Genomic DNA, 24,557 nt, shown 5'->3' with positions numbered 1-24,557 from the left:
TTTTATTCCCAGGAAGATATGAAAAATATTGAGTCTCTAAGTAATATCCAGATTTTTTACTAGTTTTTTACTTCTACTTTATCAATACTTTTTCCTATTTTCAGATTTTTTAAATAGTATTAGCTTTTGCCCTTAGTTATGCATTCTTATTAGCATAAATCCTTCTTTTATCTTAATATCATTTCAAGAAGTTTGAATCTTAAAAATCTGGACCTTATTTATATGGCTATTTAAATTCTCAATTGAGAATGTAGATCTACTCCCTAGAGATCTTCATGTTTTATTATTACAAACTGTGTCCTCTATTTTTGATGCTATTCAGAGAAACTATCAATATTTTCAAAAGATTCATCCCAGAATCATTTTCCTTTCACAAAGAGAAATTCTAAAATACTTTATACAGCTTGCTAAATTAGCTGAGTCTCCATGTGAATCAGTGTTTAATCTCTGTGTTGGCTGGAATAGTTGTGTCTGTGTGTTTACACCTTAATTGGAAACATGATAAGCAAACAAGCTGCTCAAATGTCTTTTCTTCTCCCAGAAGGCTATATGGGTGCCCTCATGGGGATAGACCAACCCTGTTATAAAACTTGTCACATCTCAGCATTCTTTTGCCTTGAAGGACAAAGCACAGTGTAAGGTGTCCAGTGGCACAATGTTGGGTTTTCGTAGCTCTGTTCACAGAGGTCTTGAAAGTGTAATTAGCAAAACTGAACTTTTTTTGTTTTTTAATTAAACTCCTTATAAGAATTACAGAAAAGACTCAAAAATAAGTAGTAACTTTCCTGGAAGGAAAAATGGAAAGTAGTTGGTAGTTTAACTTATATATGTTTCATTTAAGAACTGTTTTCTTCATTATTATTAGAAATCTCACCATAAATAACCTATGTAGTTAGGAATAAATCTACCCTCTCTAGACATTTGCTTTGTTTTTAGATTTTGTGTTGATTTTCTTTTGATTAGTGAATAATACAAAAGACCAAAAATCTGAATATTTGATTAGTTGTATAACCATAAGACAGTTCTGAAGCCAGAAATGAAGCATAGCATTTGAAATACTTCTGGAAAATATGATACCTTCTCTCAAAAGCTTCAAGACTCTCTAAAACATTTCCTTAAAGTATCCTCAGCATTATCCTCAGCATTATCATAAGTTGATGCATAAGAAGATGCTTAAGAAAGAGGAAAGCAAAATCTAAAGGTTTTTTCCAGCAAGTTTCCTTAGCACATATTTCCTGCTTATACAGAATATTATAGCGCTTTGTGAGGCTTTAAAATCCTAGAACTTCTCAGAGTGCCTGAGTGGCTCAGTTGGGTAGCATCCAAATCTTGCTTTCAGTACAGGTCATGATCTCACAGTTTTCATGAGTTCAAGCCCCGCATCAGGTTCCGTGCTGACAGTGCAGAGCCTGCTTGGATTCTCCATCTCCTTCTCTCTGTCCCTCCCTACCTTGCATTGTCTCTGACTCTATTAAAGTAAAAAATAAATAAGTAAATAAATAAATAAATTTTTTTTAAAAACCTTAAAATCCTAGAACTTCTCAAAGACAAAACATCTTTGGGAGCAACACAGTGCATAGTCCATAATGTGTTTCCAAGATGAGGTACAGATATTTAGAGTAATGCTTTATGTCTCCAAATTACTAATGGAGACCCAAGTATCATTTGGGGAGCTAGATCTCCTGGCTTCAAGCCTTGGCTCTGCCAGTTGCTCACTGTACATCCTTGAACAAGTTACTTACACTCTCAGTTCATCTGTAATCTGAGCTGTTAAACTAAACTAGTATTTATACTCATCACAAGAGTCAGTATGAGGATTAAATGAGGTCACACATATAAAACCCTTAGAACAGTGCCTGGCATATTGAAAAATGTATTTTTTAAAATTAGCCATTACATGTGTGCTGATTTAGAAGTATTATCTATTTTTAAATTACCTACACAAAAGTTTTTCACAGAAAATAAAACAAGAACAAAGGCAGCATAAAATTATTTATTTGACACATGGTTTAATTCGGTTTTGAACTTAGATATTACATAGTATTTCAAGTTATGAGAATGCTCTGATGCATTTTGTTCTTTGCTAGCTAGTAGTAATTAAATAATTGATCTCTGTATAATCAGTCAATCATTTCACAATAGTTGGAAGCAAAAAGTCATAAATCAGATCATTTTAAAACATGTACCTTTAATTTGATCATTGTCATAATACTTTTGTAAATATGGATGTAATAAAAAAAACAAGAGAGCCATTCTTAAAAATTCAGATGTTATTAAAATTTTGCAATATGGTTAGTGTCTTAGAGTGAAAGCAAAATCTAACATTAGGCATAGTTGGCAGTAACTTTCATTGTCAACAAGACATGTCTAATTACAGAGAAGTCTTTTTGCCCATATGGTAATTTTCAGTAGAGAGGATAATACTGAATATTACTAAAGTTAATTGATACAGATGGTATGCCACTGCTCTCTGGAACTGGCACGAAAATTATGTTTCATTACTCAAGCCTCATACCTTTTATTTACTCTGAAACAAATCTAGATTGAGAAATGCTGGGGCGCCTGAGTGGCTTAGTCGGTTAAGCGTCTGACTTTCTCTCAGGTCATGATCTCGCGGTTCGTGGGTTCGAGCCCCGCGTCGGGCTCTGTGCTGACTGCCAGCTCAGAGCCTGGAGTCTGTTTCAGATTCTGTATCTCGCTGTCTCTCTGACCCTCCCCTGCTCACGCCGTCTCTCTCTCTCTCCTAGAAATAAAATAAAAAACATTTAAAAGAAAAAAAAGAAATGCTAGTTTTCACAAATGTAATCCCTTCTCCTAATTTCTGGTGAGCTATTTTATCGTTGAGTAAAATAATTTATTCTTCTTCATTTTTAGGGCATTTAGATGGCTTCTAAGTTTAAAAACAAAGAAATTAAGAGAAAGCATGGAACCAAATCAACATAGTTTTTATGTAGATTCAGGAATTTCAAATAGATTTAAGGTTAAAACCAACTCCAAATTAAGCATAAAACATATTGTTACAGGTACAAATATGTAGAGTTCAGAAGACACAGCAGAGCTTCTTAATGGGGATAAGAATCCATTTTCTACAGAAGCTATTCTAAAGAAACTATGTATTATAGTGTGTCAGTTAAAGTAATAAAATACACATTTAGATTATTTTACTCTAGGAGAAAACGTCTTGTTCTTTAAAGCAACTTCAAATCCATCTATTTAAGTTGTATAGGATTTAAGTAGACTTCTGAGACCATCAAGAAAGCTCCTAAATATACTGATCATAGTCATGTTTGGCTATGAACCTTTTTAACTCCAAAAACCACTTCTTAGTTTAGGATTCAACATCTAGCCAGTAAGATAGGATACAATATTTCCATTTATCCATTCATTCTTTAAGCTGTTACTGGGTGATTCAGTATTTAAAATATAATGTACTATCCCCTGTATTTTAAACACATTATCCCATTTAATCTCACATCTCACACAGTGGAAGAAGTGCTATTATTATGTAATAATATGTAGAAATAGAAATATACATGAATGAAGAGACAGGCAGTAGCATGAGTTATGAATAGTCACTTTCCCAAAGTGGAAAAGTCTTTACATTGCATTATCTGATACTAATCCCACAACTTCTAATTGCACTGTGCTGAGGACACAAGGTGTAAGGTAACCAACCATCCCAATTTACCTGAGGCATGAGGATTTCAGTGCTAAAACTGAGAATTTACTATATTATATAAAGCATGTAACTAGTGGTCATTTTTACTTTGCCATAGGCTATAAAAGAATGTCCATACCAAACTACAATAAAATATGGAAATGATCCACTTTTTTAAAACTTTTTTGTTACATGGGAGGCAACTATAATAAAGGGGAAACAGATAATTGTGACAAAAAGGAATGAAGGTAAATGTACAGCAACATTTTTAAGTGCCAACTATTGACAGACACTATGCTAATTACATGTTTTCTCATCTAATTCTTTAAAAACCATGTGTAGTATATAATATTATGCTCATTTTTTAAATGCAAAAAACTGGGGTGCCTGGGTGGCTTAATCGGTTAAGCGTCCGACTTTCGCTCAGGTCATGATCTCGAGGTTCGTGGGTTCGAGCCCCGTGTCGGGCTCTGTGCTGACTGCCAGCTCAGAGCCTGGAGCCTGTTTCAGAGTCTGTCACTCCCTCTCTCTCTGACCCTCCCCTGCTCACGCTGTCTCTCTCTCTCTCCTAGAAATAAATAAAAACATTAAAAAAATTTTAAATGCAAAAACTGAGAGAACTAAAATAATTTGCCCAAGATCATGAAACAAATAGGTAGCAGAGCTAAATTTTGAAGTTTTCTTTGTTTTCAAAACCATATATTTTGCAACAAAAATAATTTAAAATTTATTGATTAGCCATCCTGAATTTCAGTAACCCTTTTCTTGGTCTATAATCAATCATAAAGAACATCTGTATGTGTGTTCCTTCTGGCATTTCATTAAAAACAAAACAAAACAAAACAAAACAAAACAAAAAGTTGAGTACCTATTCTGTGCCTAGTTCTGTGCTCAACAGTGAATTTGCTGAGAAGAACTAAGCACAACTCCTGACCTCCAGGGCATATTAGAGAGGGAGGCAGGCACTTGCATAGTAAATACCAATACCATGCCATAAGTGTGTCAAATCATTGCTAGATTAAGATATAAAGGGAGGAAAAAGTAAACAATCAGGTCTTCCTAAAAGGGAAAGTGATTCACAGAATTGACAGTGGAGACAGTATTTAAGCTCTACTTTTTCTTTTTTAACCATATGATTTTACCAAGTGGAAACAGTGAGAAGGCAGTTTTCTAAGAAAGACAGAGAGATACAAGTAAAATCATACTTCATAAATCATGAGTCCCCTACATAATTTGAAAAACAGGAGTTAGGGGACTAGTGAGAGGTAAAAGATGACACTAGAACAAAGACAGAGAAGAGGTTGTGAAGGAATTTATTGCCAAGCAGTGTAGATTTTAATTCTGCAGCAAACAAAACATCAGCAAAACAAGTTTTTAAAGGTGGGGATGAAATATTAGCCCTTTATAGTTATTGACTGTTTACCTATTTCCGTTCCCCTTTTTACTATATATTCCATGAGAGCAAGGATCTTGTATTGATTGACTGTGTTTCTTAAGAAACCAGAAGAGTACTTGATATATAGTAGACATTAAAAAAAATTTGGATTATTGTTTGAAACAGTGATTATATCACTGTTAACAAGTACAACCAGTAAATGATTATTGTAATAAGTGAATCAAGAGAAAATAAAGGCAGGATATGGGCAGTGATAATAGATTTTATATAGAATCAACAAAACTTCATAACTTATGGACTAACAGGAGTTTGATAAAGTGAGAAGTTCAATATTACAATTTGATTTCAAGCCTGAGTAACTAAGTTGATGGTGATGTTTTAACCTCTACAGGAAAGAGGGGGGAAAGCAAGTTCAGGGGAAATGTTAAAAGATTTGATTTGAACACCCTTAAAGTTAAGATTCATTTGGGAGATGATCTGATAATCACCAGGCAAAATCTGAGAGAAAAATAATTCCCCAATTCTAGTACTTATCTGGTGAATAAAAATGTTTAATATATTATAACTTTGTTCAAATTTATGTCATCCATATCTTTTGAATGCCTTAGAGGGATAAAAAATAGTATTTGTTATCAAATCCATTTGAGATCATTATAATTCACTATCTCTTACAGCAGAAACAGGGGAGGTAGAAATAGATTAATTAACTGTCTCCAAAGTCCTGAATTGCAACTGGGGAGGGGGCAAATACAGGCAATGTAACTGTCAATCCAAGTTATCACCACAAATTTTATTACATGGTAGATAACATATAGACATGATATAAGGTTAAATAAACTAAAATTGATTTAAATTATAACAGAGTTTGGAGAACATTGAGATTTGTTTAGATTTTGATATTACCTACATCATATTAGAAATGGCCAAGCTGATATAAAATTCTACATCCAGGATAAACTCATTGCTTATATGAAAATGTTAAATCTCTGTAATCCCCTTCTTTTACATGTCTTCTTGAGGCAAACAAATAAACAAACAAAAACACTATTTCACTTGCAAAATGGTTTCCCTAGAACATTTAAAGAATGCCTTTCTTTTGTTTTCATTAACAACAGCACAAGAAAAATATTACTCTTATCACAATCTGGTTTCTCAACACCGCCCATATCAAAATTATCTTAAGTATTAGGAAACTGCAAATTTGAAAAAAAAAAAAATCATTAGTCAATAGTACATTAAAGCCCCAGTTAGAGAAAGTAATTTTCCTCTATAACAGAAAAAGATGATCTGAGATTTTGTGATTCATTGTGATCAGGATGTAAATAAGTGATTTTTTATAGGGTTTTAATTCCAATGCAATTTAACACACCCATAACCATTTCTGGACTAATTTTTGAAGGAAAATGAAAAAAATTCACTTTTTATGTGACTTAGAGACATGTTTTTGAAAATCTCTTAAAGCAATCCATTGAGACTTCTAAGAAAAAGGTCTAGAGATGTTGAGACTTGACTCACATTCCAGAATCCTGGAGTTTGTCCATTGTATTCAGTACAATGCAAATACTAAGTTAATTCTACAACATGAGGCACTTGGGGAACTGGCTAAAATTGTTTAAAAAAAAGTGAGAAAGGGTGAAATATTTTGAAACTATAAAAAGAGAATCACCTCCAAATATATTTCCAAAGAGCAATAATGTATTCTATAATTTTTACATATTTAAAAATAAAACAAAGCATTGTTACCAGTAGGATTCTCTCACCTAGCCACATATTTGAATACCATCCTTTCATAATTTCCGTTATACTTATCTATTTTGTTGATTATAAAATATAATCATAGACTATAAAGTTGCTTGAATCTTCACAGTGTAACTAACCCTCATATAGAAAATCACTAGGAAACAAATTACAGGTTAGATGCCAGCAGTATTCTAATAAAACAACTCCTTAGTTTAATAATAGCAGCTCTAAATTGATGTTACTGCACAAAATACAAAAGATGCAGAGCTCAGGTGTGAAGTTTCTAATTTACAAGAAACCGGGGGAGTCTTCATTTGACTCTTTATTACCTTTAATGAAAAGATGAAACATCACTGATGAATTTTAAGATTTCATAACAAATTTCAAAGTACTTGGTATTCACATAGATTAGAATCTTGCTGAAATACTTCAGTGTTACTCTCTAAGGAATTATGAAGTTGTTGAGAAAAGTCAACTTGTCACTATAAAGCGCCTAATCTGGTCAGCTTGAGCAGAGTAGCTTTGAGAGGGAGGTAGCTTTGAGAAACCTAGTAATGGGGAGAGACATAGCATCTATGGGAAAATAAGAGATAAAAACAAACTAATATAGAACCAGGCACATTCCATAGTCCAGGCAATAGATGTGATGAGAATGCCACTAGAGGAAATAGTACCATGAGAGACTTTCAAGGAAGAGGTGTAATGTATACATTCTGGGGAGCTGTGAGGGGAGATTAGGGAGAAGCAAATCAGGAAATAATCCTGGCAGGGGAATACCAAAAGGGAAAGGAGAGGACAGAGGACTGAACCAGTACAGACGATAGTAACTGCAAATGGAGCAGGAGATGATAGGGCTAGTTAGGAGAGATGAGGTCCAGCAAAGGATAAGCCTTACAGCTTTGATCTATAAATTATGTCTGAGAGGTACCTATGGCATAAAAGTTAAGAGCTTAAACTCTGAGGCAGACTACCTGACACTATCACTTACTAGCTCTTTGACTCTGAGCAAGTACTTGAATTTTCTATCTCAATTTCCTTATCTGTGTAATAGGGCTAATAATAATTTGTATTAATACAAGTGAAGTACTTACAAGCTCTTTTTATTGTATCAAAACTGACATTCTTAGGGAGAGGAGTGAATACACACACACACACACACACACACACACACACACACACACACACATTTTTTTTTAACTAAATAGGTTTCTCTGGGAGCATGGTCAAGGTAGATTGAAAAGGTTAACTCTGGGTAAGCAAACTCAGCAGTCACTGTAGCAACCTGGCATTTCCCCTTAATATCCATGATCCATTACAACTGAAACTGGAATACTGGTCTCAGAATTTTCATATATAAGTATAAAAAATGATCTTTTATTTTCTGTACCTTGCTAACCAAGTGTTTGCATCCAGCTCCTGTTTCCAAGCTTAAAACCTGGATCTTCTACAATAGTGCTGACAGTTCATTTGACCTCAGTATTTTCTGATAAAGTTCTATATCTATGTTTGGGTGAAATTAATGACTTTGAGGAATATTATGGAAATCCACAAAAATGGAAAATTTCTTTGGATTCCAATACTATGCATGATAAATTGGGAGCTTTATTACTACATTTAACCTTTAGCACATCTTTCTTTAAAATATAGATTCAAATGTAAAATCTAGCATTTGCAGACATTGTACTAACTTGTTATAGTCACCCTTTTTAACCCACAAGGTTTTGAGTTCATAAGAGGGACATGAATTACAATATGAGGTCTAATATTTCCACCATTGGTACACATAATTTCTTTTTAGATCTTCTTTGTGCTTATGAGGAAAAACTGTGCACAGTGCAGAATCAATTGCTAAAAATTTCAATGAGAAGCAAGAAATAATAGAAGTAAAAAAGAAGTATGTCATATATGTTTATTTCAGGTAAATTTCATTTTCTCTTCATCTGAAATTAGTTTATCTTTTAAACTTCAGCAATTTGGCAGAACAAACAGATTCTTTTCTTTGAAACAAATCTAAGTTATTTACGTCAAATATTCTACTTAAGAGAGGTATCGGGAACTGTGGCAATTGCAAATAGATATGATAGAGAAGAAATAAATGATGTTCAGTTTCTGAATTTAGCTTCTGTTACTAGACTACAAAATCAGAGTTACTTATTTTTCATGTACTGTCATCAATGCTATGTTGATCTAATCTATGTCCAATAAACACATGATCAAGAACTATTGCAAAGCCCACTAACTTGGTAGCATTCATCAATCTACTGACATTTTTCTACTTAGAAGCCCTTAAAAGCAGACTATGACTGATGGTTTATAATTTCTTAAAGAGAATTTATATATTTCTCCATTCTGCTTTGCCTTAGGAACATTTCAGAAATGCCCAGTCTAACGTAATTCAGCCTCAGTGACTGCAACCCTATAGGACAAGGTCTTCCACAAGTACTAGGGCAGCTCCCAGGGACTGCTTAAACCCTGCCTTCAGCTTGTTCATGTCTTTTAAGGAAAATCTCAGGACAAAAAGAACATAATGTAAACAAGTGATTACAGGGCTTCAGAAAAGGAAATGCTTAATTCCTTTGTAATTCATGCTCTTTTTATGAACTCAACAGAAATGATTCTATAAAAACAGGAGATGCCAATGTGTAATAGGGAGACTTTTGTAGAAGCATGTTGGAAATGAAGTTCCTATTAATAAAATACAAATAATTTAGCTGCCACAGCTGGAAATATTTAACTGCAGCACATATTTCTGTAATTGCTCTAATCCTTGTGTGTTCTTTTGCTCTTTTTGCAGGCAGACCAGTAATGATTGTGGTGGAATATATGGAGAATGGATCCCTAGACTCCTTTTTGCGGGTGAGGTATTCTTTTCTGATGGCATTTAAATAAGCTATTCTGAGTTCTAGATTTAAATCATTTATCATAAATTAATTTTTGTGTAATGTTATTCATGGATTTTTCCATGAAGAATAGCAACATTTTCTCTAGGGTGCATTTCTCTGATACTGTGTTACATTAGTGTGTTTGTTACCAATGGGAGGAGTATGTACACATAATAATAATTGATTTCTCTTATAAGTTCACATGCCATATTAATATATGTATTTCCAAATGATGTTATAAAGAGATTAAATGAAACTCAGTTGCTTCACATAAACATTCATTTTGTTTTATCACATTTAACTGTTCAGTATGATGTTTTACGCATGATCTATAATGCTGTACCCCTTAAATTAATGTATCTTTACGAATAATGACTCAAGTTCATACCAGAAAACTGGTTTTATCGCTCCTAAGTTCATTTGCCTGACTCTCAGAAAACAAAAGAAAAAAGACAAAACTCTAACAGAGATTTGTTTCAGAACAAAAAATTTTAAAGCACTCTTTTTAAAGTGACTTAAAATTATGGTGTATACGAAAATCATTTGTCTCATAAAGCAGTAGAGAATAACAGAGCTGAGAAGGCATCTTGAAGTTACATTCCAAATGTATTTATAATGTCTTTAATATTTAAGAAATCATATGCTACAAAAATACTCATTGATAGTAAAAAAAAAAACAGAATATAAAAAATAATTACTACAGCAAATATTTTTCATCTTTAGCAGGGTCACATATTTGAATGTTATTGTATTCTCAAATATTCATCTATCTACAGAAACATGGCCATTTTTCTTACCTGTAACATGCCTGGACCTTTGCTATTTGGAATATATTATGTTAATGTTTATGTTCATCTTCATAGGATAAAAATAGTCTCAGGTATTCTTTCTTCCCTTAATTTTGTTCTGTTATTTGGTTAGATTTTGCTTCTCACCTTTCTTTTTTTTATCTCATTTTCATTTTTTTCTTGAGTTCATGCTCTCTTCTTCCAATTTCTCTCAATATTAGCAGTAATGATATATTTACCCTGTGACTGAACTCGATGCCCAGATTCAATGCCAGAAGCTGAATTCAGTAAAATTGTCGAGTTATTACAGAGCAATACCCCTCACACAATGCATTCTCTCAACTGAGTATGCTTTGTAAAGCAAAATGAAATTCATAGTTGGTTGTGGACATGAGCTATTTGTTTTCTTTTTCTGTAGCCATTCTCAAGATGTTATTTTATAGCTTGTATTCATTTCTCCTATAAATGTGCTAAATTATTTTAGAATAAATTATCAGGACCACCTATGGTACTTTGAAATGCATATATAGTTAGGACCTTCCATTATGTTTATTCAAAAACTGATTCTTATCAGACATGTACCAAAATGACTTATTCTCTAATGATACTTGGAATAAGTTTTGGATTTTTTTTTTTTGATACCAGCTATATCCTAGAGTTGAATACAATGGCAAATAATACAGCACATGCTCAATTGTTCCTGAAAATGGGATCAAATGACTGCCACAGCAAATTGGGAAATAATTCTTAGCTTCATATTTCCTTTTTATCCTGCTGAATTATGTTATAAAGAAAAGATAATAGGCTATCAATAAAATATTTATGTAGAAGCATCCTCCTACCTGCTTATAAGTTATATATTTCATGTTTTAATTTTAAAATTAAATTTTTAATTTTTAATTTTAATTAAAATTTAAATTTAAATTTTTAAAATTTCGGCTTTTATGCATTATGTAGGTAAGACACCATATAGTCTGGGAAAGAATAGATGTTCAGTTGATCATGGCTATCATTACCACTGCTAAGAATCTCAATATATGTCATTTCATCTTGGTTCAGTTCCTTCTAGCTGTGTGACCTAGTGACTTGGGAAAGTTACTAACTTCTCCGTTCCTCTGCTTACTTATCTATAAAATGGGAATATTAACAACATCTACCTCATACGAGTGTCATTGAGTTGATTATTTTAAAGCTTATAAAATAAGACATGACATACTGTCAGTGGTAGAGTGAATATTCAAACTGAAGCCTCTGACTCAAAAAGCCATATTCTTAGGCACTTTTTAAATCAAATTACCTATACTTCTTTTTATAAATTCACTGCCATCGCCCCATGTGAACTTGTCTCCTGTATGCACATAGAATTTCTATTAAAATAAAAATCACATGCATGAGGAAAAAAACCCACACAGTCAAATACTCCCTTCTTACTCTTCTTTAATACTCTTACCCTTCTTTGTAATCACATCTCTTTTATCCCAGAAACTCTAAGTGGTATATGAACTTTATGTCAATAGCAGATACTCAACTCCCCATGGCAGGCAGAAATAAAATATATAAAGACATATATCCCACAAATTCTCAAAAACGAAGTCATTTTTCAAACTACTGCTTTAGAATTTGATAACCACAGCTTCTGTGAGCACAGAAAGAGGAAGTGGCTAAGTGCATTGCATTGTAGGGAAGCCATCCATGGCTCATTAATAGCATTCTGTGCTTACTTGAAGCAGAAAAGATTTCCCTTTGGTCTCCCACATATTTGAAAATCACTTCAATTTACTTTTTATATGAAAGAGTGGTAGCAAAACTAAGTACAAAATTACAATCTAGCTGGCTGGTTGTGATATTGCACTGGATTCATAAATCTTCTGCTGTTCAGGATCCTTATGGACATTCCTCTGGATACATATTAGCAAGAGGTGGTGTGGTTAAGTGCCTGTGTTTGTGTATATGCGCATGTGTGTATGTGCACACACGGATGGGATGTACAAGGGTATGTAACTATGTGTGTGTCTTCAGTTTTAAAATAAAATGCATTCTGACTTAGCAAGCAGAACATCAGCCCTGCTGTTCAGAATGCATGACTTTACTGATGTGAAAATTTTCCTAACTTTGCCAAGGAAATACACTAGTGTGAATTAAGTGTAACCTTGACCATCATCCCTATACAATCTCTCTTGAACTATACATAAGGATTTCAAAAACACATTTTGTGGCACTTAACCTGGCAACTGCTTTCCCGTAAATTTTTGGACTTACATTTTCATAACAATATTAACTAGCAATCCAAATAAAAATAGTTATAAAATACTTTAAAGTTTCGAGATAATAATATGCCAACCACAAAAATATATTCCTTTATTTTATAATATTTGTTCAATGTGGCTTTGTTGATCAAATCACAAAATTCAGTTACTCAAAAAAATAAAACCATTGGTTTCAGATTAAGATGTTATATTGTGTTCATGCTGCAGCCTCTTGCTGCCACCTCAAATCCTTTGATGTTACAGATACGTTATTTGCAAAACACAGTCACATGAGCAAGCAAGAAAGAGTGTTATCCATATAACAACAGGGGGGAAAATGTGTGTGGGAGGAGAATTACTAAAAATAAAAGCAAACAAGATCATATTTCAAAACATGGTTAAGAAAGGATGCTTAGAAGCAAAAAAGACTATGTGGAAGGTAGTGCTGCCAACTGATATGAAGATACAAAGTAGGAACAGGAAGGGCTGGTGGATGGGAGATGATAAATTTCATTTGGGTCATATTCCATTTGAGATGTCTATGGAGCATGCAGTGAAAATGTCCAGACAGAAATAAGAAATATAAATCTGAAGCTCAGAAGAAAAATCTTGACCAAAGTTAAAGATCTGGCATTCGTTAGCATAAAAGTGGCTATAAAACCTAAAGCATGATATATTTTTAGGAAGAACTTTTAGAGAAAGGCAAGGAGTTGAACAAGGTTGGAACTCTGTGCTGTGCCAATCTGAGGAGGGAGCAGGGTGGAGTCTCCAAAGGTAACTAAGAATAAGTGGTCCAAAATGAATAAGGAGGAAGATGAGGACATGGAGTCCTGCACATCAGGCAAGAGCAAATAAGCAGTTACATCCAGTGCAGCAGAGAAAGTCAGAAAAACAAAAACTGAAAAGTATCTTTGAGATTTACTACTTAAGTCCTCAGTGATCTCAATAAGATCATGTTTAATGGGTTGATCCAGGCAGAAGTCAGAATGTATAGGGCAAAATGAGAATGAAAGATAAATAGGAATTGGTAGTGGAGACCATTTTTTAGGTAAACAGTAGCTGACATAACAAGACAAGAGATAAATGTTAGTAGACAAAAAGAAAACCAAAGGGTATTTTTTAAAAGAAAGAAATTTAGAGATTTTGTACACTGGAGAATTGGAAATTAAAGAACACATATTCGTAAGGCAAAATATCTCAGGAGATGAGAAAGCACAAAATCAAGGACCCTGGTAGAGGATTGACTTTGCATAGTAGAAGCCTCCACATCTTTCAAGACTCATGGGAGGTTGTGTGTTGTGGATCCAGAGAGATTTATGAGAAGCATTAAATTGAAGGAAATGATATCTGATATTGTTGCTTTTCTGTATGAAATAGGAAAGTTTATTTGGGAGTTTGAGAACAAACCTTAATTTAAGGTAAATGTTTAAGATAATTGCTGAAGTTAAAAAGAAAAGTAGCTGATCAGATCAAAGGGGTGGGGGTTGGGAGTTGGGGAGCGGGGTGTTGTATGATAATTTCCAGGTGTGGACCTACGAATCCATGGCTAAAGCAAAAATGAAGATGAATATCTTTAATTAATGTAGATAACATTTGTGTGTGCTTTCTCTGACTCGGGCATTATTCCAATCCCATGCATTTATTAACTCACCAAGCGCTTACAACAAAATTATGAGGTAAATGTTACTATTATTCCCATTTTATCAATGAGGAAACTGAGGCAAAGCATAATAGGTAAATTGTCCAATGTGAAACAGCTGATAAATTATTCATTCTTTTTTTTTTTTTTTTTGCACAAATATGTGTTCACAGACTATAGAATCCCAGGTACTATTCTGGTGCCTCAAATATAGAAGTGAACCAAATAGAAATTAAAAATCTAGTGGAAGGGAAATAAAGAATGCAGCAAAATATATGGTATATCAGATGGGGAGAAAAAGCAGGAAAATTAAAAGTGGGAGTGAGATTAGGTTTCAGTATTAAATTGAGTGAACAAGTCAGATCTTACTGAAAAATGACATATGAGGAAAGGTGGAAGAAGGTGAGGGAGCAAGCCAAATGGATACCTGAGGTAAGTGTTCCACAGAGTCAGAATAGCAGGTTCCAATGCCCTAAGGTTAGATCATTTTATACCCAGAAAGCTACAAAAGGTCTTTATGCTTTATGACTATATGCCTCTTTTGCCTAAGACAGCACTAATTCATGCCTATGGTCCCTTCAAAATTGTTAATATTGATGCTTTTACCCTGCAGTTGGATTAATAAAATATGTAGTCACCTTATCACTATGGCTAGAATAGGTGGTAGAAGATGATCAGAGAGTTGATGGGGGCAAAAATGGACTCAGATGCTGGAGGGAAATGATTCTCAAACTTGGCTGCACGTTATAATCATTTGATTTAGAGAGCTTTTAACAATCCCAAGGTCCAGCCTGCATCCCAGGTGAATTAAATCAGAATCTCTTGGTGCAGCACATGCATCAATATTTGTTCTAAGTTCTCCCAGTTGAGTCTAATATGCAACCAAGTTGTAAAAACACTGAATCGGGCCATTGTAGGCCATGTTTTCTCTTAGTAAGATGTGAAGCTGTTGTAGGGTCTGCAGTAGAGATAGAACATAATCTGACTGTGTCTTAAAAAGATCGCTTCAGTTGCTATATTCAAAGACTATAGTGAAGTACAGACGGATGGAGGGAAATTAGGAGGCTTTGCAAGAAATACCCAGTTAAAGAGATGGCAGTGGCTTTTGATGAGAATTGTTGTAGTTGAGTTGATGGAAAATAGTTACTAGAGTCTGTGGTATATTTGGAAAGTAGAGCCAGTAGGATTTGCTGTTAGGTTGGATAATTTTAGAAGCAAAAGGGAAGATTCAAGGACAACTGTCATCCATAAAATAAGGTCAATAACAGGCAGTAACTACTTCTTACAGTTTTTGTATTATATAGTATTAAATGGCTAACAGACCTAAAACTCCTAGAATATGTGCCTAGGCATATATTAAAGTCTCTATAATGTATCTATTATTATAATATATTTCAGGGGTGCCTGGGTGGGTCAGTCAGTTAAGTGTACAACTCTTGATTTCGTCTTAGGTCATAATCTCACTTTTTGTGGGACTGAGCTCCAAGTGGGGTTCTGCTTGGGAGTTGGTCTCCTCCACCCCCTTCGCTGTCCCTCCCCTATGCTCATGGTCTCACTCTCCCTCTCAAAAATAAATAAACAAGTAATAAAAGACTGTAATTATAAAATAAATAAATAAATAATAAATAAATAAACAAACAAACAAACAAACAATGTAGGCACCTGGGTGGCATAGTCGGTTAGGCTCAGGTCACAATCTCACAAGTTTGTGAGTTTGAGCCCTGCATCAGGCTCTGTGCTGATGGTGCGAAGCCTCCTTGGGATTCTGTCGTTCCTCTCTGCCCATCCCCTGCTTGTGTGCTCTATCCCTCTCTTTTTCTCTCTCTCCCTGCCCCCCCTCAAAAAACTTTAAAAAATAAAGAAAGAAAAGTTAACTTAAAAACTGTATGTGAAGATGTCACTAAGAGTTTTAAAATTGTTTTTCTGTTACTTCCTGGTCTGTTTTTTCTAGTGGCTAAAAATAGTTTTAATTTTCACCATTAAAAAAAATCTAGATATATGTCAAGAATATGAGTATTTAAATAATACATATAAGTGCGTATCAGCATTTCAAAAGCAATGTGAGTCATTTGAAGAGTTTCCTTGAACAAATGCAAAGCAAATATTAATTTAAAAAATTAAAGGGATCTTTTAAATATTTATGTAGTCAAATTATAAATCTAGTAAAGATGGCATTTTACCTTATGCTAGTTATATATTAATAATGAGAGCTGTATTTTATTAGCACACTTTTCTTGTAAATTGTGTTGGGTGGAATTATATTTGTTCTGGGGTATGAGAGCAAAATTAATCTACATCACATTCATTTGATATTCAACAGTGAAAAAAATTAAGTCACATTCACCTACCAATACCTCTTTTAAAACCATAAAAGTTATAGTTGAATTAATCCTCTTAATTACTTTTTTCAAAAAAATAATTCAGAAAAAATGTAAGACTTCCTGTAGATGAATGTTTTTATTTATCATGCCTGTGCCAGCTTAATACCAAATACTATTCTAAAAATAATGTGACGGTAAACATCCAAATATATGAAAGCAGGGTGTACATGGAACCAAGCATATGGCTAGCTGAGCTTTTTATTTTTAAATTAGAAACTCAGTCATCAACTTCCAAAGCCTAAATTTATCTCTTTCAACAGTATAGTACTGTAAATGTGTTGTGTCATTTGTAATACCTTGTACCATGAAATTGTAGCTTATAATTTTCCTTTCTAGTTCTTTTGCATACTGGTCTTTGTGCTGAGTTTTTAAATGGGTGTATAAAACACAATTGTAGTGACATATAAAGCTATTCCATGCATTTTCCTGAGCTCCTCTATGGTCATTTCTATATTCTCATTTGGACCATACCGGAGACTTTGGATTTATAGAACTAAATATTAGAATTGAATCTTGGTAGTTTCCAACCATGCCTGCAAATCAGAGTTACCATCTTAAAGAGATTTTATAAAATATATATGCAGACTCAAGCAGATGTATCTTGCAAAGTCTTCCCTGGGTAATTTTTATGCACTCTAATGATGCTTCATCAAGACCGGCACCCTGACACCTTTCCCCAGATGTCAAACAAAAGAACTTTAAATTGTCTTGGCTTTACTTAAGTGAAGCACATAGTAGCTAGTGTAGCTTACAGTCATATAAACCTAAGCAAAAATTTAAAAAATAATAATAAATTAAATTCAGTAGTAAGCTTTGTAAACTAAAGCTCTGTTATATTCAGATTCACTTTAAACGCTTAACATGTAATTCTGAAATCCAACTACCATGTTTCACAAATCCATATCTACTTTCTTCCTAGATTATTTTAGGTATTTTAGAAATGACATTTTTAGTTTCCTTGTGATTGAAATTTCTGTTTCTGTTACTGGTAACCTCTCCCTTCTATAAAAGTATAACTCTGCTTAGCTTAAGTGCAAATCCATAATGACTACAAAAGAAAAAACCTTGGAGGATTTAGTAAATATTCAACAGGAAATTATAATAAGATTTTCAACTGGGGAGGCCACAAGAACCAAGACCTCAGTAAAAAGAAGTTACCTACTCTTTATTTGTTCAGTGATTATTTTAAAACAAAAAAAATGACTTGGTCTTTTCAAATCTATAAAAAACTTTAGCCATTTATTTTTCAAATTTAGGAGTATTTTTAAAAGTCACAGATTGGTCAACTTTCTGATTTAGGAATGTATAAAAACTGAATTTTAACTTTAAACTTAACTTATAGAAGTAACCCTTCAAGGTCTGTTTTCTGCAAAATCACTTATAAATCAATTGTTGAACATTCAAATGCACTTTCCCATAAATATTTCTTTCAAAGATATTGCTTAAGTCCCTAGGCAGATACATAAAAGCCTCTTGAACACAGACCACAGGTAAAGGATGTAATTTCCAATATCAAAATGGCCAGGAGTTTCCTTCAAAACCAAAAGAGTGTTTTCCTCCTTCTACATGACTTGCTCTTGGGCAAAAATTTTTTAAGTCCATTATTCTGTGCCATCCATCCCTTTCTTCATGTCCTCTTCCTGGCTCCTCAAATATCCAACGTTTAATGTTTTAAATCCCAGGTGGTGGCACACAATCCCCATCTCCTCTTATCCATAGGTTAAGTCTTTTTCCACCTCTTTGAATCACCTATCACCTGGACTCCACACACATACCCTATTCTAAGCTCTCATTCTCTCATCACCATAGATTTTAACAAGAGATATGTTAAACTAACTCATTCTATTGCCTATGATTCACAAATACTATTTTAATTACTTCAGATTTTGCATCTTTTACGTGGACTTGTAAACACAAATAGATTTTTTAAAATTTTCTTCTGGAAATAACACTTAGGAGATCTACTCTCTTAACAAATTTTTAAGTGTACAACACAGTATTATTGACTATAAGTACAGTGTTGTACAGCAAGTCTCTGAGCATATTCATCTTGCTTAACTGAAACTTTATGACTTGATTAGCATTCTCCCATACCCACCAGGCTTTGGCAACACAGAAGTTGGGGGACAAGAGGTTTACAAAGTCCCTGTTTATGTGCCTCAATCTTTTGTAAACCACTTAGTGAGGTAACCTGTTTTCAACAGCCCTTTTATAGCTCAAGTTAGCATTTTAGAAGTAATCATTTTACAGGCTTCAACTAACCTTTCTTTTGCGTCATTCTGTTTTGAAAGTCTAGTGCCATTCCTTATCACTTGTGTTTAGTGACTCAAAAGTATCTTTTGATGTGAAAATGAATCAAACTTTCTTTACTTCACTTTAGAGCACCAATTGTCATTATTCAATAGTGTTCATCATAACTGATTTATGAGGAGTTTTTGAAGTTGATTTATTTATTGTAGGTTTGTACAAACTTTTGATAGCTTGTAAGGCTATTTTTTTTTTTTTTGATGCATTTAACATCATTATTCTCCAGTGAAGAACTACAAAGAAATATAGTAGAAATCTGTCTAACATATTTAGCCCCCTTTTCCTAACTCTTTAGTGAAAATGTAAGAATCTGATGGTTATAGTCAGAGTCAAACCAGTCTTATCCTCAGAAGTAAAGATGGGGTTGTAAGTATAGTGAATATTTCTTCTTCACTCATGATTCTTTCAAAGAATCTCTTATAGTAAAGCCCATGAAAAATATTTCATTAAAATATTCTCTTACTGACTAACAACCTGAAGTACTTCACTCCATTAAGAGAAAAATAACTAAGTTCAGTTCAGTCCAGTCCAGTGAATATCTGTTGAATATCTGCCACAGGCCAGGTATGGTTCTAGGCCCTGAGATTTCAAAGATGACTGAAACAGTTGCCCTACATGAGCTTATGTTCAAGCCAGTGTGAGAGACAGACACATATGCATATGGTTTTAACCAGTGTTGGTGTAGACAGGATGCCTTGAGAGCAATAAAGAAACTTGATCCCACTTTATTCTTCCACCTTCCTGATCGATCGCAAGTTATTGTAGGTCCTGCTGGCTATGCCTGAACTGTGATCTCAACTGTGATTCAAGCCACCAGTTTCTCTCTCTTGTGTTATCCTAATAGCCTCTAAATTGATCTCTCTGCTAGCATTCTCATAAGCAGGTCAGAGTATATCAATCCCAAATTAAAATTCTTCTCTAACTTCTCAAACCAACTTTGGCTCAGGTTATGGTTCATGAGTTCAAGCCCTATATCGGGCTCTGCACTGACAGTACAGATTCTCTTTCTCTCCCTCTCTCTGCCCCTCCCCCACTTGCTTGCATACAATAAATAAATAAATAAATGATAAAAATTCTTCTTTAACTTGTTGTTACTGTTAGAATAAATTTAACTATTTGCCATAGCTTACATTACCCTACCTGACATAGCCTGTGCCTATTTCTCTAGTCTCCCTGTCACTCAACAAGTTCAGACCTCATTGGCTTTTATTCATGAAGCATACCAAACTCAAACTCATTCTTGACTTAAGCCATCTATTCCTGCTGGAAACTGTTCACACCCTCTATCATATCATCTCTTTCCACATCACTCCATTTTATTTATTTTATAGTTCTTCATTATTTAAAAGTATCCTATGTATTTCTTATCTATTTATTTTCTGTAATGTTAGTACAACTGGAACAGGCACCTTTCTCTTTGGCTTCCCACTCTGATTCCAGCAATTAGAGCAATAATTGACCCATAGTAGATTCTCAGGTACTATTATTTGAAAGAATGAACTTGGGGATTTATCTAGGACATCATAGAAGACATAATACTTCTGAAAAATTCCGGTGACCAAAGACTACATGGACATTCCTGGAAGAGGAAACTGTTTAAGCACAGCACGTCAGACATGAAATAACATGTTGTATGGGTGAATTAAACACACACACAGAAATTGAATCAAAATAAGTTACATGACAGTAGAGATGAGCAAGTGTCATGTCTGTATTAAATACTACACTTTATTCTTCACTGCAGGTCATCAAAAGTTTTAAAGGAAAGGAGTAATATGTTGTTATTTGTGTTTTCATAGAATTTGAATATATTTAAAAAAAAATAGACAATGATGTGATGAATTCAGGACAACATAACACTCAAATCCTACATTTGTCCTCAGCACAGGCTAAGTACTTGAACTCAACCTAAGATGAATGGATGGGCTCCTGAAAGGTGTAAAGTGTTCGTGCAACAGAGCACTTCATGCATGGCCTTGAAGAACATTGTCAAGAGTTTGCATTACTTGTATTGTGAAGACGTTGTGACGTGCCAATGACTGCTCAAGTCTGGTGGATGTTTTGCTCCAGGGTCTGAGAAAGAGTCCTGTGGAGCTCTGCAGTTTTCAGAAGTAGCAGGCATTATTATATATAGCTTTCAGACATCACCTTCCAGTCAGGCTCACCCTCTCTAGCATGTAGAGGTTAAGCTCCATGTTTCTCCCAAATAAGTCTGAGAGAGCAGACAAAGAGAAGAATGAAGACAAACTGAATCCTAGCTACTAAGCTCTGAGATGCAGTGTGTAAATATGCCACATTCACTCTCTTTCATTTGAATCTGACTTCCTGGGAAAGAAACCATGTGTCACAAAAAAAATTCATGGTTTCTTTTTGATTAATCTCTAGAAGGAAGCCCAAAGATATTAAATCTCAGGGCTCTCACATTTTTCTCCTCCCCTCATAAACAATTCAATTCAGTTTGAATTAATATTTATCGAGTGCTGACACAAGGCCTGGCAGTATAGCAGATGCTGTGATAGAACTGCTACATAAATGGAAGAAAACCTATGTCCTAGCTTAAGGAAAGAAAACAGCTTTTTTAATATGAGACAGTAAGAATAATAAAGCAGCCAGTGCACTACAAGATGGTATCAAAAGTTATTTACCTTGGTCACTATTTATTAAACATTCACCATGGTTAATAAAGAAAAACAGTATGTCCTAAACCACACCTCAGGAGCCTATGTTGACAAGGACTAGAAAAGGGAATATAGATTTTGCATGAAGGAGAGAGTTGTATCATTTGTGGAGAAATATTTTGTGCCATCCCTCATGTGTGAATAAATGGGACTATTCCACTCAATGACATAAATAAATAGTCCTCATTTGTTGGTTTACCTGGAATGTTCTTGTTTGTGGTTTAGTGGTCTCAGAGCTCTTTTATACCTTGCTTTATTAAGCCAAATTACGCTGCCCCAACTAACCCAGACTGGGTCATTATGGCAAAGGTAGGGTCAACTCCTTTTTAGACAACTCCAATTAAAAAGAATGCAGACTCTGGAATTAGACTGCCTAGATTCAACTGTATATAGATTATTAAATATCCTTGTCCTTCAGTTTAACTATCTATAATTGGAGATGATAACTACACTCATATCACCAAATTGTTAACAAACATTGAGTAAAGTAAGAATAAGACGTTTGTAACTGTGACTGGTTTGTAGTATTTAAGGAATGTGAGAATTTTTCCCTAGAGAAATGTATCAACAATAGCTGTATGAGTTCCTAAAATAATATAAAACTATATTTGGGACTCCTCTTTCATCAAATACATATTTTATAAACATTAAGAGAGGGAGGAGGGAGAGGGAGAGAGAGGGATTGTCTCAGATTGGGCATGCTTGGAAGCAGATTCTAAAAGAAAATACACATGAAGAAGCTTCACTGGGGAGAAATATCAGGATCATCTTCCTTAGTCCTATAAGTTCTAGAGTTTTGGCAGCTGATACTCCTTACCTAAGGCATTCTTTGGGAAATGGCCTTGGCTAGAGGAAGCAATTGTATCCAAGATCATGACACTTTTACAGGAGCAGCTTGCAGCCAGTGGTTGATTGATGTGAGGGTAATAAGGACCCATACACTTTTCCTCAACTTAAACCAACTCCAAAGAGTTATCAGAGATCCAGAATATTCCATAGAATATATCAAGGCCTTTGTTGTGAATGCATGGCCCTTTAAGTTCTTCTACTCCCCATCTTGCTCTCGTCTACACACAACACAGATGTTGATCCTAAGAGTGTGTAATCAGGGGTCAGCCTTTAATAAAAATTAGTAAATATTACTGCTTCACCAAATATATTCTAATTCATATACAGAACTGTCTTATTTTTATTAGTTCATGTGGCAGAGAAGAATATGAGGATGGAGGATACTAATACAGTTAGGATTGGTGCTACAACCTTGATTCTTGATTTATGTTAGGGGTTCTGCAGTTTTACACAGCAGAGTTTTGTTCCATTAGTACGAATATCAACATAATGAAAAAAGGAAGATATATGTCTTATTACTGTTGTAAAAATAGCTTTGACCTCATGGAACCCTGAAAATGTCTTGGCCATGGAATTAGAAATAAATATTCTACATTGTATAGTCCTATAACAGAACATGGAGTAAGTGGTTTATCTTGTTTACAAACACCAAAATCTCATTTTTAATGAAGCCATGTATTGCTGTTGGAATTGTGATGATACTGAATTGCTGTGATACTGAATGAAGCCAATTAATGTAATTCTCTCCAAATGTTGGTGGTAAAGAGAAGTTAAAATAATGTTTAAATAACTTGCATGAAATAGAAGAGGAAACACTCTCAAACTCATTTGCAAGACCAGTACTATTGGAGCAGTAGGTTGTTCAGTCTGTTGAGCATCTGACTCTTGATTTCGGCTCTGGTCATGATCTCACAGTTGGTAGGATCAAGCCCTGCATCATGCTATGCACTGATGGTGCCAAGCCTGCTTGGGATTCTCTCTCTCCCTCTCTTTCTGTCCCTCCCCTTCTCACATGAACTCTTTCTCTCTCTCAAGATAAATTTAAAAAACTAAAAAAATATTTAACAAGACCAGTATAACCCTAATAACAAAGCCAGACAAAGACACCACACACAAAAAAAACTACATGCAATATCACCTCATACCTGACAGAATGACTACAATCAATAATACAAGAAAAAACAGAGGTTGGCAAGGATGTGGAGAAAAGAGAACCCTCTTGCACTGTTGGTGGGAATGCAAACTGGTGCAGCCACTCTGGAGTTTCCTCAAAAAGTATGGAGTACGGAGTTTCCTCAAAAGTTAAAAATAAAACTAACCTAAAAAAAATAAAAAATAAAAAATAAAACTAACCTGCACGGCAAAGGAAACAACCCACAAAACTAATAGGCAACCAACGGAATGGGAAAAGATAGTTGCAAATGACATATCAGATAAAGGGTTGATATCCAGAATCTATAAGGAACTCACCAAACTACACGCCCGAAAAACAAACAACCCAGTAAAGAAATGGGCAGAAGATATGAACAGACACTTCTCCAAAGAGGACATCCAGATGGCCATCAGACACATGAAACGATGCTCAGCATCCCTACTCATCAGGGAAATACAAATCAAAATGAAACTGAGATACCACTTCACACCAGTCTGAGTGGCTAAATGAGCAAATCAGAGAACACGAGATGCTGGTGAGAATGTGGAGAAATGGGCACCCTCTTACACTGTTGGTGGGAATGTAAACTGGTACAGCCCCTCTGGAAAACAGTGTGGAGGTTCCTCAAAAAATTAACAATAGAACTCCCCTATGACCCAGCAATAGCACTGCTAGGAATTTACTCAAGGGATATAGAAATGGTGAGGCATAGGAGCACACGTACCCCAATGTTCATAGCAGCACTCTCCACAATAGCTAAAACATGGAAAGAGCCTAAGTGTCCATCAACGAATGAATGGATCAAGAAGATGTGGTTTATCTACACCATGGAATACTACA

The 24,557-nt window shown here is 34.5% G+C and overlaps 1 protein-coding gene across 1 annotated transcript in view; it reads left to right on the top strand.

Moving 5' to 3' along the window:
* The window catches only part of EPHA6 (EPH receptor A6), a gene marked incomplete at its 5' end in the record, with an annotated part of 201,122 nt that overhangs the window by 61,634 nt on the left and 114,931 nt on the right, over positions 1 to 24,557 (top strand). Inside the window, one exon of the mRNA XM_039221986.1 lies at positions 9,589 to 9,650. Coding sequence (XP_039077917.1) covers positions 9,589 to 9,650 — 62 coding nt within the window. The remainder of the gene's footprint in view (positions 1 to 9,588; positions 9,651 to 24,557) is intronic.

The sequence above is a fragment of the Hyaena hyaena genome, unplaced genomic scaffold (genome assembly GCF_003009895.1).
Source record: "Hyaena hyaena isolate Hyena2069 unplaced genomic scaffold, ASM300989v1 scaffold_1040, whole genome shotgun sequence".
NCBI lineage: Eukaryota > Metazoa > Chordata > Mammalia > Carnivora > Hyaenidae > Hyaena > Hyaena hyaena.
Note: the sequence above shows the minus strand (reverse complement) of the source record. Positions and strands in the feature narration are given on the sequence as shown.